The 14,018-nt window shown below is 41.4% G+C and overlaps 1 protein-coding gene across 1 annotated transcript in view; it reads right to left on the bottom strand.

Annotated features, from left to right (window-relative positions):
* SVEP1 (sushi, von Willebrand factor type A, EGF and pentraxin domain containing 1) overlaps window positions 1-14,018 on the bottom strand; it is a 481,292-nt gene that overhangs the window by 197,836 nt on the left and 269,438 nt on the right. The window contains exons 19-20 of the mRNA XM_077475265.1: window positions 11,731-11,892; window positions 1,172-1,263 (exon numbers count right to left, since the gene is read on the bottom strand). Coding sequence (XP_077331391.1) covers window positions 1,172-1,263; window positions 11,731-11,892 — 254 coding nt within the window. The remainder of the gene's footprint in view (window positions 1-1,171; window positions 1,264-11,730; window positions 11,893-14,018) is intronic.

Here is a 14,018-nt window from a genome sequence, read left to right as displayed (position 1 = left end):
TCATTGGTGTCAGTAGCAGGAAATGTGCCTCGAGGGCCAAACCAAGGCAAGCAAAGGACCCCATTTTGGGGACCACTGACTGGCTTAGAGGATACAATACACATCAAAGACTGAAAGGGTACAACTTTGATAGTATTACAAACATGGAGCTCTCAGTCTGCAACAGAGTGTGTGGGTAGGGTGGGCTGCCTCTAAGTTCCACTTCCTGTTTTTCTACTTTACCATAACTAATTTATACATAATAATTACTTAATATCAAAATAATATGTTCTGTTTAATTTATATTCCAAAATGCAATAATGTGCATTGCAATTTCTTTAAAGAATTGCTACACATACAGTAGCTGCAATTGTGCCCCTTGTTATTCCAGTTTGTGTACCATGCCAGATATCTGAAGATGACAAAGCACGCAGGCACCAATGGCCACTGTGCAACTCAATGACAACTACACTAACCTTGTCTAAGCATAGCCTCTTCTGGTAAGGAGGCAACTTTGTCTACTGCAGCTATCGATATGCTATTCATTAGCGTTTGCTTTTTTGTAACAGTCATTCATACATTTTTATAAATGCGTCAAGTTCTTCATATCATGTAAATAACAAATGTAAGAGTGGTGGTCAGGCAATTTCCCAATAGCTTTATTCGACACAGATCAGTGCTATTTTACATATGAATCATGTTTTATTCTCCAATACAAAGCTACACAGGAGAAAGCTAAGCCTAAAAGCTGAACAAAATGTTGATTTAATAGTTAATTTTTTTTTATTAGAAGGGAATTTGCCAACATGTTGCTTTGAATTGAGCCTATGCCGTATTTCTGTAGCTGTGTGACAGTCTTATTTATATTATAATTTCGGGGAATAATGCTCTGGCTCTCTGCGTTATTGTTTTTTTGTAATATACAGCGAATGTTTATCAAGCTCAATGTGCCCGAATGCATTTCCCACAAAGCATTAGGCTATCATTTTAATAAACTTCACACTATCATTGGAATTAAATCTAGCTGGTTTGACTTTAATATTAAAACATTGATTCAGGTAAAGAGGTTACAGTTACATTAGCGTTATGTATTAGTTGCTTAGCTTGGCTAATGTATTCAAAATACTCGCGTTATCTGACTTTGCTGCTAGACCATTAAAAGGAAACACAATGAAACAAATGGTATCCTTGCCTGACTGCTGACTTTGTATTTGCTGTTGACATTTTGTGGAGAAATGGGAATCATTACGCTTTCTTCCGCTGCTGAGAAGCTGGAGCCAAAACCTACAAAATAACATTATGCGAAACACGTGTTATCAATCTTGTGATTAGTTATAACATCTGTGATTAAAGTACAAAGACCAGCTCTTCCTTTTATAGTAAGGAAAGGGAGAAAAGTGCTATGCCACTAAACCACTATATTATTGCCATTTGTCTTCACAGCTTCATGCCAGGTACATAAAGAAGTTTTTTTTTTTAGGACCACATGAACTATGACAAACAATCGAGCTAGCATGCTGAACATTTCAAATCGCCTTTGGAATTTACTTGGCAGCCACTTTGCTTTCTTTCAATGTGTTACACAGAAGTACTGTATGTTCCAATGCTACGAAAAACATATTTTCACACACCACAATTCATTTTTTTTTGGAGAGAAAACAAAGCAGGTCATGGGATGATGCACCTTAAAGACACAAAAGTATATGTCTATGGTAAATAAAAAGTCAAATATTGGCAGTTCTGAAATGCTCATTTACTACTGAATAAAGAAAACACATCATTTTCTATTGGTTATGTGGACATATTCGAAATGAGTGGGACCCATATCTGATTATGCATAATCACAGCAAGTTGCATTTGTAAAAATACAAAAAAAAAAAAAACACATAACTGTTAAGAAGACTTATTTCAAGTGGATGTATCATTAAAATTCAATGTCCATTTACTCCTTGTACAGTGCATTCATTCTAGAGTTTGGTACACTCAGAACCAGACTGCTAGCAGAATAGGGTAAACGTCTACCCTGCTTTTGTAGTTGTGAACTTTAGTAAACTAGCACAGTGCAAATTAATTGCGTCTTACAGTTTTTTGGGCTCTCAAATCTTTGTGAGCCTTATGGAGCTATGGTGTCTTTTTAGCGTGATCATATGGCTTGTCTACACACTGGGGTAAGAGACAGCACAAGACAATTACCCTATAGGGACAGAAAGTATTAATCACCAAGGATTATGGAACCTAGAGTAATTTATATAAAATATTTTGTCAATAACATAATACATACCGTAAGTTAGACTATTGTTTTCTCAGCAAAGTTTGTATCCCCTCTAAAGAGAACACCCAAGTCATAGTTTTATTTTGCCACTGGGAGATATTGCCTCCTTTACACCCCTTTCACACCAGGGCGTTTTGCAGGCGCTATAGCGTTAGAAATAGCGCCTGCAATCCGCCCAAAAAAAGCTGCACCATTGTCTGTAGTGTGAAAGCCCGAGGGCTTTTCACACTACAGCGGTGCGCTGGCAGAACGTCAGGGAAAAGTCCTGCCAGCAGCTTCTTTGGAGCGGTGAAGGAGCGGTGTGTTTACCGCTGCTCCCCATTGAAATCAATGGGGCAGCGCTGTAATACCGCCGGCAAAACACCGCTATTGCGGCATATTGCCGGCGGTTTTAACCCTTTATCGGCCGCTAGCAGGGGGGTAAAATCGCCCTGCTAGTGGCCGAAATGTGCCGCAAATCCGGCGGTAAAACGCTGCTAAAAATAGCGGCATTTTACTGCCCACGCTATGGGCGGTGTGGTGTGAAAGGGGTCTTAGTGAGTTCTCCTCTTCCTTCCTCTTCTACTCCCCATCTTTTCCACTTTATTGGCCTATTAGACATCCAACGGTCTTTCCATCTGATTATCATCCAGCCCCTGTAGTTCTCCTTCTACTAGTACCTGGAGATCCTGTAGATCCTCTGACCACTTGCTTGAGGAGGATGTCAGCCATTTCCCCATCTGGCCAAACCCTCTTCCTGAACTATAAGTAAGCATCACTTTATCACTGAATACTTCCCTGCACTCTCAGGCAGTTTTCACTGTACTCTGAACACTGAGCCCCAACCCCCTTTGCAGCAAGTCTACAGCACTTCCTCTCTTACCATGTACCTGAAACTCACCGTGCCTGAACAGCCTTCTCTCAACACCCAATGTGGGTGTAGCCCTCCTTTTCTTAATACCCAGTGTGTAAGCACACCTTCTCTCAACACCCCTTAATTCTTCCACCCCCTTTCTTTCACACCTATCACGTTCTTTTCTACTTCTTTTTAAATCCACTGTGCCTGCATTCACTTTTATATGTATTCAGTACAACTACAGCCCTCCTTCTCTCATCATCCACCAGGTTTACAACCCCATCTGCTCACCATCCACAGCACTTGCAGCACTCTTTCTCTCACTACCCAACATGTTGCACCCACCTTCTCTAAACATGCCTGCAGCCCCCCATCTCTCATTAGGCTTACACCCTCTTCTTCAAGAACTCACTGAATCTGCCCCCATCCTCAGCACTCACAACCTTACTTATATCAGCATTCACTGCACCTGAAGTCCCCTTTTGCATAGCTCCTGCACTCCTTTTTCTCACCATCCTCCACACCTGCACTCCCATTCTCTCACCCCCATTGATGCCTGCAATCCCCCTTCTTACCACGCCTTGTACCTGTGCATGTTCCCCCACACTCTTACCAATACACCTGCATCCCACTTCTCTCTTACCACTATTACCGTGAATATCACCACCCAATGTCTGCATACCACCTCCCGTACCCTTGCTACTGTATTGTACCTGCATACTGCTCTTACCCCCATGCCAAAAACCCCATTACCACCCCACTCCCAACATCATCTGATTCACATAATCCACCCTCTTGCTCTCAACACCACACCTGTACAACCAGCCCCCCCCCCCCCCCCACCATTTCACCACTAAGCCTGCACAGCCATGCTCTTGAAACTGCCATAACTGCCATGCTTCTTAAGCCTCATACACACAGGCCAAAAAAAAGGCAGACATTCAGGATGTGTGTATGTCGGCTGGTGCTGGTGCTGTCAGACGAGCATGCTGGAAACCCAGCGGCTGACTGGCTCCCGATCAGTGCTCTCAGCCAATAGGAGCGCTGACCAGAATGTTCTGGCGGTCAGAACACAACAGCTCAGAGGGGGAGATCGTTGTACTAGCATCTATTTATTTGTACAGTGGCACCGAATGGAGCTGTCAGTTTTTTTTTGTTTTTTTGCTGTGTTGAACGAAAATAAACTATTAGTGTGTACCAGGCTTTACTCCCCTTACTCCATGCACAATCCACCCCTCACTGCACCTCTGTTCCCATACATTCCTGTTTCACTGAACCCCTTCACTCTCACCAATGCACTTTCACTGCCATTATCTCACCTGTAGGCCCATCTCTCCCCCTTTTGGTAATCATATACTGTACATCAGCTATATACAAAATAAAATGCATACTGCACATGTACACCTGTAGCTGTCAAAATGTGTGTAATTCCCTTCAGCTAGTTTTGTAATTCACATACCCCTGTCACACTGCAAAGATAGACAATGGCACCAATATCTTCTAATCAAACTTTTCAGTTTCTAGTGTTGTCACACATAAATTCTGAGGATGGGTTCACACTGCCTTGCGGCTCACGGTAGGGGTCTGATGCATCCCTTTTCTCCATTTCAGGGACAAATCAGGGCAAAATTTTAGCCTGAATTTGAACCTGAAACGGAGCCAAAGACACACACAAACTCTGTGCAATCCGCTCTGCAGCTGCCACAGAGATGTGTGAACCAGCTCCATTGGGAGCCAGTCACAATTTCCTGTCATGCGAATTGGATGTGGGGATAAACCACATCCAATTCGCAATACTGTGAATCCAGCCTGAAACAACACTGTCAGCTAATTCCAATATGCTGAGTATTGACACTGAAAGCTGCAAAATGAAACCAAAAAGGATAAGACTGATCTTTCTGGCAATGCAGTATGGGAAGGGTTTGCAGATCACAAAATTGTCTGGATTTCAAATATTTTTGGTAAAGCAGTTAAATATGGTGAAGCAGGCAATGCCTGAATACACCACAAAACTAAAGCAATATCCAATAGAACCATCAATGAGCACTCAAAAGGGCTGGACAGAAGACAAAACTGTGTCTTTATTGTGGGCAGCCTGGAGAAAGGTGGGTTTGCCCCACCAAAACGTTGGATGTCAATTTTGTCTAGTGTCAAGTCCTGATGAGTGATCGCTGCTTAAAATTGAACATCTTCACAGTTTAAACATTTGATATGTTTTTGATTTTCTATTGTGGATAAAATATGGGTTTATGAGATTTGCAAATCACTGAATTTTATTTTTATGTAGATTTTACACAGCATCAAAATATTTTTTGGAATTGGGGTTGTATATATAGTATATAATATCTGTTTGCCTGGAGTTCTGCTTTAGATATGTCTTTTTTAATGTTGACTAAATAGGTAGCAATTTCAAGCAGAGAAATCAATTTACTTTTAACGTGGGATTTACATTTATATTGGGCCTAACCACACTTCCGTTAATCCTGCCAAAAATTACCTGTTAGTTTAGGGAAATGCTTGCTATATTCTACATATTTATAATACCCATATATAAAGAATAAAAATTGCAGTTTTCAACATAGTCATTTTGAACTTGTGGGTATAAATAGCTCTTTAAATAAAACTAATGTCATACTTTGTACTGTAATTATGTCCTTAAATCTACTGTTTGAAAAATCCTATGTCTCCTACAGGGCTGTGTGCTGTATAGGAAATCATTTAATTCCCGTATAAGTTTTGGCATAGTTATGACAGAAAGGATGTTTTTTTTTTTTTTTCCCACTGGCACGGAGTTTTGTTTTCTTTACCAGTGATATTGATGCCAGGACATTCTTACTGCTGCTATCCACCAATGTCAGGGGATTCTTAAAGCGGATCTCAAATCCAGTACATTCACCTCCCCTCTAGCAATGTGACCTGCCTGATTTTCATTCGGCCTTCTTTTGGGTTCAGGATTTTCTTGATTAGCTCAGGATAGTGTAGCTCCTGCACATGCACCCAAGAGTTGATTATTCTTGGTACAAGGGCAGACTGAGAATGTAAACTGAACTGCAGAGGTGCAACTCAGTGTACATTCTAAAGATGTTTTCAAGCAGGAGGGTAAAAAAGGTTATATTGCAGAAGAGACGTATGTCTTTTCTACAATACAATGTTTTCCTGCTTGCATTTTTTTTGTTTTAACCACTACAGATCCGCGCTATTGCCAAATGACGGCATTAGCGCGGACCTACATTTCCGGGACTACGTCTATTGACGTAGTCCTGGTTACGAGCGGCCTGCGCGCCCCCTGAGGGGCGCGCGCGGCGCGCTCTGTGATCGGCGAGTCCGTGAGACTCGCCTGATCACCGATCCGTGTAAGGGGTCGATCCCGACCCCTTATCACGTGATCAGCTGTCAGCCAATGACAGCTGATCATGTGATAGAACGGAGCCGGTAATCGGCTATTATTCCTCCTCGCGCTGACAGCGCGAGGAGAGAAAAAAAAAGCCGATCGCCGGCGGCCGTGATCGGGACATCGGTCCCGATCACGGCCATGAAAAAAGGGACCACCTGCCACCTGCCTGTGCCCACCTGCCTCCCGCAGTGCCATCCTGAAATAAAATAAAAGCAAAAGTAAGTGCCCCCCGTCAGTGCCCCCCCTCAGTGCCCACAGTGCCCACAGTGCCACCCACAGTGCCACCCACAGTGCCACCCACAGTGCCACCCACAGTGCCACCCCACAGTGCCACCCACAGTGCCACCCAATCTGCCTCAAAGGTGCTGCACCCCAGTGCCGCCCATCAGTGCCCAGCAGTGCCGCCCATCTGTGCCCAGCAGTGCCGCCCATCAGTGCCCAGCAGTGCCACCTATCAGAGCCACCTATCAGTGCCACCTATCAGTGCCCATCAGTCCCATCTATCTGTGGTACCTATCAGTGCCCATCCGTGCCACCCATCCGTGCCACTTATCTGTGCCACCCATCCGTGCCATCTTATCTGTGCCCATCTTTGCCCATCAGTGCCGCCTTATCTGTGCCCATCGGTGCCGCCTTATCTGTGCCTATTAGTGCCGCCTTAACTATGCCTATCAGTGCCCACCGGCGCAGCCCATCAGTGCCCACCGGTGCAGCCCATCAGTGCCCACCAATGCAGCCCATCAGTGCCCACCAATGCAGCCTATCAGTGCCGCCTAATCAGCGCACTTCAATGAAGGAGAAAAATGACCCGTTTGCAAAATTTTATAACAAACTATTAAAACATGATTTTTTTTTTTTTTTTTTTTGCATCTTTTTTTGTTTGTTTAGCAAAAAATAAAACTCCGAGCTGTAACTAAATACCACCAAAAGAAAGCTCTATTTGTGGGAAAAAAATGATAAAAATTTCATTTGGGTACAGTGTTGTATGCCCGCGCAATTGTCATTCAAAGTGCATCAGCGCTGAAAGCTGAAAATTGGTCTGGGACTGAGGGGGGTTTAAGTGCCCAGTAAGCAAGTGGTTAAAGATAAAGTTCTACTCTAACCCCACTGATTACCAATGCTGGTAATAATGTTGAAGTATTAGGTTTTACAGTTATTTGCTAAAAGTCCTGCGAAGCAATATCAGAAGCACAGGGCTGATTTGTTCAGCTACTAGGCTAGATGCTGGATCACAGCTGTCACTGACTGTTAACAGTTTTATCCTGTACCCAGGACCTGCACTGGAGTTGCCATTGACTCTGATTCCTGGTACCATTTTAAAACAGCAAATAGCACTCAAGCATTAAAAATATATATATATATTTTTTTTTTTATAAAATAGAATATAGACCATGAACTTTGTCTGAGCCTGCATTAATGAATCCCATGGTTCATTAATGTAGGCTCAGAGTTCATGGTCTATATTCTATTTTATATTTTTTTTAAATGTTCTTTTTGATCCATTCATGTCTGTGAAACTCTCACTCATAGCATAGTAATGTAGGTGTTCTTTGTGGGTACAGGGACTGTGTACAGTGTATGTTATAGACCAGGGGTGTCAAACTGGCGGCCCTCCAGCTGAACTACAAGTCCCATCATGCCTCTGCCTGTGGGAGTCATGCTTGTAACTGTCAGCCTTGCAATGACTAATGGGACTTGTAAATCTGCAACAGCTGGAAGGCCGCCAGTTTGACACCTGTGCTATAGACTCCGTTTAACCCCTTCTCATCGACTGGCTCTTTAAGAGATTCTAAATGCTGGGAGGGGGAGGAGGGTATTCCAATCATGTGACCATTGTGATTGGCAGTCACATGATCGTAAAGCTCGCAATCGCTAGTATACATTGTGAACTTTCCAGTACCTGTAGTTTACTGTGCTGGGTGCGCACAGGGATTGCACACTCAGTACAGTAACATGTTTACATAGGGCTGCATATATGTGGCTTCTTGGTGTTAAAGCCCACCTCCTGAGAGTCGGCATATATGTACAGCCAGCAGGAAGAGGTTAACAATGCCCCTTTAAGCCATGTACGCTTTCATTTCAGAATGTTGCACCTGTTTTTTTCCCTTTTCACATGTGCCTCTTTATTAAGTTTTGATGTTGAAAAATATGGTGCAAGTGAAACTTCACCCAGAAGGGGCAGTTCCATTTCACGTCCTCCTCCCCTTCCCCTTTTTCTTTTGGAACTTCTTCTATACTTATTTTTTTTTTTGGGGGGAGTACCTACTTTTCTCAGGTACCCGCTCCCACTTCAGCTGGAATCACCTAGGCGATTCCACCGGTAGTCTACCCCCAGCCCCCGCCTGCAACCTTCTGGGACATATCACAGGTCTCAGGAGGCTGCAGGGCCATGTACAAAGTGCATCATGGCTTACACATGAGCAGTGGGATACAGGCTGTGAAGCTGCAAGAAATCACAGCCACCTTCCGACACTAAACATGCTGGTGCCAGGGACCTGCAGACTGGAGAAAAAAACAGTGGTCGATCCCTGGACAGGTTAGCCTTTGTACACACGGTCGGACATTCTGAAAACCAAATCCGTTGGATTTTGTCCGACGGATTTTGTCCGAAACTGTTGCATACACACGGTCGGACAAAGTTGTCGGAAAATCCGATTGTACATAACGTGATGACGTTATTTCATTACGACCGGACTAGTAGCCAATAGCTTTGGTCTAGGAATTTGATCTGAGCATGCGTGGCACTTTGTCCGTTGGAGTAGGCTACACATAATCGGAGTATGTCCGATCGGAGCATTTTGTCGGAAAATTTGACGGACAAGTTGGAAAACTTGGTCCAGTCTGATGGAGACCACACACAGTCGAATTATCCGACAAAACGGTCCAATAGGACACATTCCGTCGGAATCTCCAACCATGTGTACAAGGGCTTAGTGTCCTTTTATTAAAAGTCAGCAGCTACAGTATTTGCAGCTGCCGAGTTTCATTTTATTTAAACCTGACTGAAGAACTGCTTTAAGCAATACAAAAGCCCACTCTGAAAACCTACCTTGATTGGTGATTAAATAATGAGTAGTAGCTCAATAATGATATCACCCTTCCTTTTCTAATATGTATACGGGGCAGACTGACAGCATTTAGAAATGAAATTGGCAAGAGTTCTGACTGGCTCAGGACACGGGATGTTGATATTAAGATATATTCAGCTATAAATGCTATTTAAATGTAAAATGACACTTTGATTTTAATTGATACTACACTATTTGAATTAAGCTGTTTTTATATTTGTATGGCGTTCCATTTTAAATAAGTGACCTGGGGCAACACTACCACAACAATTATATCTAATTTTTAGGCATTTCATTCTCAACTCTTTCTGCCTTTTATGAGTTTTGCACTAAAGAATTCCAAATTCTTTGGAATAAATCTCTCTCAAAGTGGCTTATGATGAGTGGGAAACCATACATAGTTTTGTAATAGCCTTAATCTCTATTTGTATGATTTGCTTTAACATTCTGCCCTATTACTCATAGGCAATTCATAGGCAACGACATCTACCAAGAAGCATTTTGCTAATTCATAAAGCAGACATCATTGTTATTTATTGTTCCTGAGAAATCCGCATGGGCCACATTAGTGCATTTAACATCATTTATCACTGGGGCAAACACAGAGTGAGCTGTTTACAAACCAGGAGGTTCCATTTGTCAACCGACCCTCATCGTATTATGATTAATCTATTGTAGAGTGAAAAAAAATCACTTAACACATATAAACTTATTCAGTATAGCAGCGCAAAAGCAACAATCATGTACAACTTACTTAAATTCATAGCAATCAACAATTCGGTTTTAGGCAGTCACATCTCTAGCAATTAATGTTGAATTAAATAATGTTGAGCTCTAAGCAAACAAGTAAATATGCAGACAAAATACAAGCTGTATAAGGGAGCTGTGTTACCTGCCAAAAGATGTGAATTTCTGCCATTCTAGTCCTGAGAATTACACAGCCCCTCCTTTTGCTGGAGTTCCCTACTCTCCCCTGTAGCCCAGCTGGCTGAGACAGGGGAGCAGGATCAAGTGAAGAGACCAGAGTGGCCTGTAAACAGGTAAGTATACAGATGTTTCTTACACCGTTTAGTCAGCACAGGTGTTAGGAGGGGGGGAAGGGACAGTTTTAAGGATAGTTAAGGTTTGGCTGGAATTCCACTTTAATTCTTGGTAGTACATTGGCACTAAAGTATGAATGATTTCCTTGTGCTGTATCCCCTTTTCCCAGTCTATAGCCGGGCATACAGTGACTGCAAGCCTCTACCATTAAACAAACACATCTATAGATGTATTAAGGAACACAAAGCTTTTTACTGGGACAAATTACGTTTTGTGTCTTTTCTACCTGTAAAACAGTTTATACAGTTAATGGCACATTTAAGCAAGTGATAACATATGGATATATTAACAAACTGCACTTTATGAATGCCAAACATCTACAATTCACAATTACAAATACATTTCAAATTACAATTACAAATACATTTCAAATATGCACATAGTGCTATTTGTTCTTCTAGATTTTTTCTTCTGTAAGTTCTGTGCATTTTAATATATTCGGAATACAGTGACAATGCTGCACAGAACATATAAAAGCTTTGTATTTTACATTTTACTTTTTACTTTTTAGCTTTTTACTTTTACTTTGTATTTTGATATGATGCACTTATCTGTACCCTGCCAGATTAATGGGCATTCAGAATAATTCTACAAATACCCGATATATTATGTATAGGCGGTACTGAAACTGTGCTATTACAAGTTGTAATTTTTGCTCTGTTCTTTCTCAATAAAAACCTTTGTGAAACAAAAAAAAAGAACATATAAAAGCACCGCTATAGTCCCTTCCCAAAACCTTTCCTTCTTTCCGAATAATATAAAAGCATTGTTCACATCATTGTATGTGCAGGATGCAACAAATATAAGTGCATGTAACATTTTTTAAGAATTAGAAACACGTCCATCATGATAGACATAGCACAAAGTGAATCCTACTGCATTGCATTGATGGCAATGTACCCTGACAGATTAATAATACTCTGTAATAAGAAGTATGGTTTAAAGAAATATAACTTACTCAAAGAACTAATTATGCTTTTAGCAAGATATGCTACCTGTATAGCTCAATTCATCACACAACAGGCTAACAAGTTCTGCTAACACAGACACAGAATTTCAAAGAGTACAAAAGGCAGCTTACTTGAACAGTCTGTTATCGACCTGGCACCAGTCATAGTTGTTGTTCCGTAAAACGGACATGACAGGCAATACGATTTCCCTGGTTCTGGCTGATAGTAGTCCCTGGGACAAGGATAGCATGGCACCAATCCAGTCCGAGAAAATTCCCCAGCGTGGCATGGAACTTAAAATAAATAACGGATGTTAAAATCAAATGCTTAAATCTCAATCTTTCATAAATAACAAAAATGAAATAATTTGTTCCGTGAAATAAATGCAATAGCAACAATGAGAAATTGTGATTACAGTCACAATTTATTTAAGTACAGGCAACACACTAGATTATCTACTGATCAAATAAAAAAACAGAATGCTCATACTGTATATATATATATATATATATATATATATATATATATATATATTTATTTATATATACAGTATCTCACAAAAGTGAGTACACCCCTCCTTACAAAAGTGAGTACACCCCTTATTATATCTTTTCATGTAACAACTCTGATGACATGACACTTTGCTACAATGTAAAGTAGTGAGTGTACAGCTTGTATAACAGTGTAAATTTGCTGTCCCCTCCAAATAAAACACAGCCATTAATGTCTAAACCACTGGCAAAAAAAGTGAGTACACCCCTAAGTGAAAATTTCTAAATTGGGCCCAATTAGTCATTGTCCCTCCCCGGTGTCATGTGACTCATTAGTGTTACAAGGTGTCAGGTGTGAATGGGGAGCAGGTGTGTTAAATTTGGTGTTATCGCTCTCACTCTCTCATACTGGTCACTGGAAGTTCAACATGGAACCTCATGGCAAAGAACTCTCTGCGGATCTGAAAAACGGAATTGTTGCTCTACATAAAGATGACCTAGGCTATAAGAAGATTGCCAAGACCCTGAAACTGAGCTGCAGCACGGTGACCAAGACCATACAGAGGTTTAACAGGACAGGTTCCACTCAGAACAGGCCTCATCATGGTCAACCAACGAAGTTTAGTGCACATGCTCAGCATCATATCCAGAGGTTGCCTTTGGGAAAAAGACATATTAGTAATGCAAGTATTGCTGCAGCGGTTGAAGGGGTGGGACGGTCAGCCTGTCAGTGCTCAGACCATACACTACACACTGCATCAAATTGGTCTGCGTGGCTGTCGTCCCAGAAGGAAGCCTTTTCTAAAGATTATGCGCAAGAAAGTCATTAAACTGTTTGCTGAAGACAAGCAGACTAAGGACATGGATTACTGGAACCATGTGGAACTGAGACCAAGATAAACATATTTGGTTCAGATGTTGTCAAGCATGTGTGGCAACAACCAGGTGAGGATTACAAAGGCAAGTGTGTCTTGCCTACAGTCAAGCATGGTGGTGGGAGTGTCATTGTCTGGGGCTGCATGAGTACTGCCTGCACTGCCTACAGTTCATTGAGGGAACCATGAATGCCAACATGCACTGTGACATACTGAAGCAGAGCATGATCCCCTCCATTCAGAGACTGGGCCTTAAGGCAGTATACCAACATGATAACGACCACAAGCACAGCTTCAAGACAACCACTGCCTTGCTAAAGAAGCTGCGGGTAAAGGTGATGGACTGGCCAAGCATGTCTCCAGACCTAAACCCTATTGAGCATCTGTGGGGCATCCTCAAATGGAAGGTGGAGGAGTGCAAGGTCTCTAACATCCAGTAGCTCCGTGATGTCATCATGGAAGTGTAGAAGAGGACTCTAGTGGCAACCTGTGAAGCTCTGGTAAACTCCATGCCCAGAGGGTTAAGGAAGTGTTAGAAAATAATGGTGGCCACAACAAGGTGTACACTCACACATATGTATATATATATATATATATATATATATATACATATATATATATATATATATATATACATATATATATATATATATATATATATATACATATATATATATATATATATACACATATATATATATATATATATATATATATATATATATATAGCTGTCAAGTCTTTTTTAAGTTTATCCATGTACATTGTTGCAATTGTCATGTATTATAAAGTATACCTCTGTGCAGATAATGTAATATTTATCACCAACCTTCATGCCCTCCTTCCTAATAATGGCTGTAGGCTGGCTTCCAGGTAGTGATAATGTGGAACATGCCTACAAAATTTGTGTTGACTTGCCTGTTTACAGTGTTTATAAGTGGAGCATGTGACAGTGTGACAAAGAAGGGCATATTTGAGAGACAGAACATAGACCTTCATGGCAGGATCACCAGGTATAATTATAAAGAAGAATCCCAGGTATGGATATGTTATAC

This window comes from Lithobates pipiens, unplaced genomic scaffold, assembly GCF_037356315.1.
Source record: "Lithobates pipiens isolate NorthernLeopardFrog02 unplaced genomic scaffold, aLitPip1_a1.2 Scaffold_13, whole genome shotgun sequence".
NCBI classification, from domain to species: Eukaryota; Metazoa; Chordata; class Amphibia; order Anura; family Ranidae; genus Lithobates; species Lithobates pipiens.
This window is presented reverse-complemented; position numbering and strand designations above follow the sequence as displayed.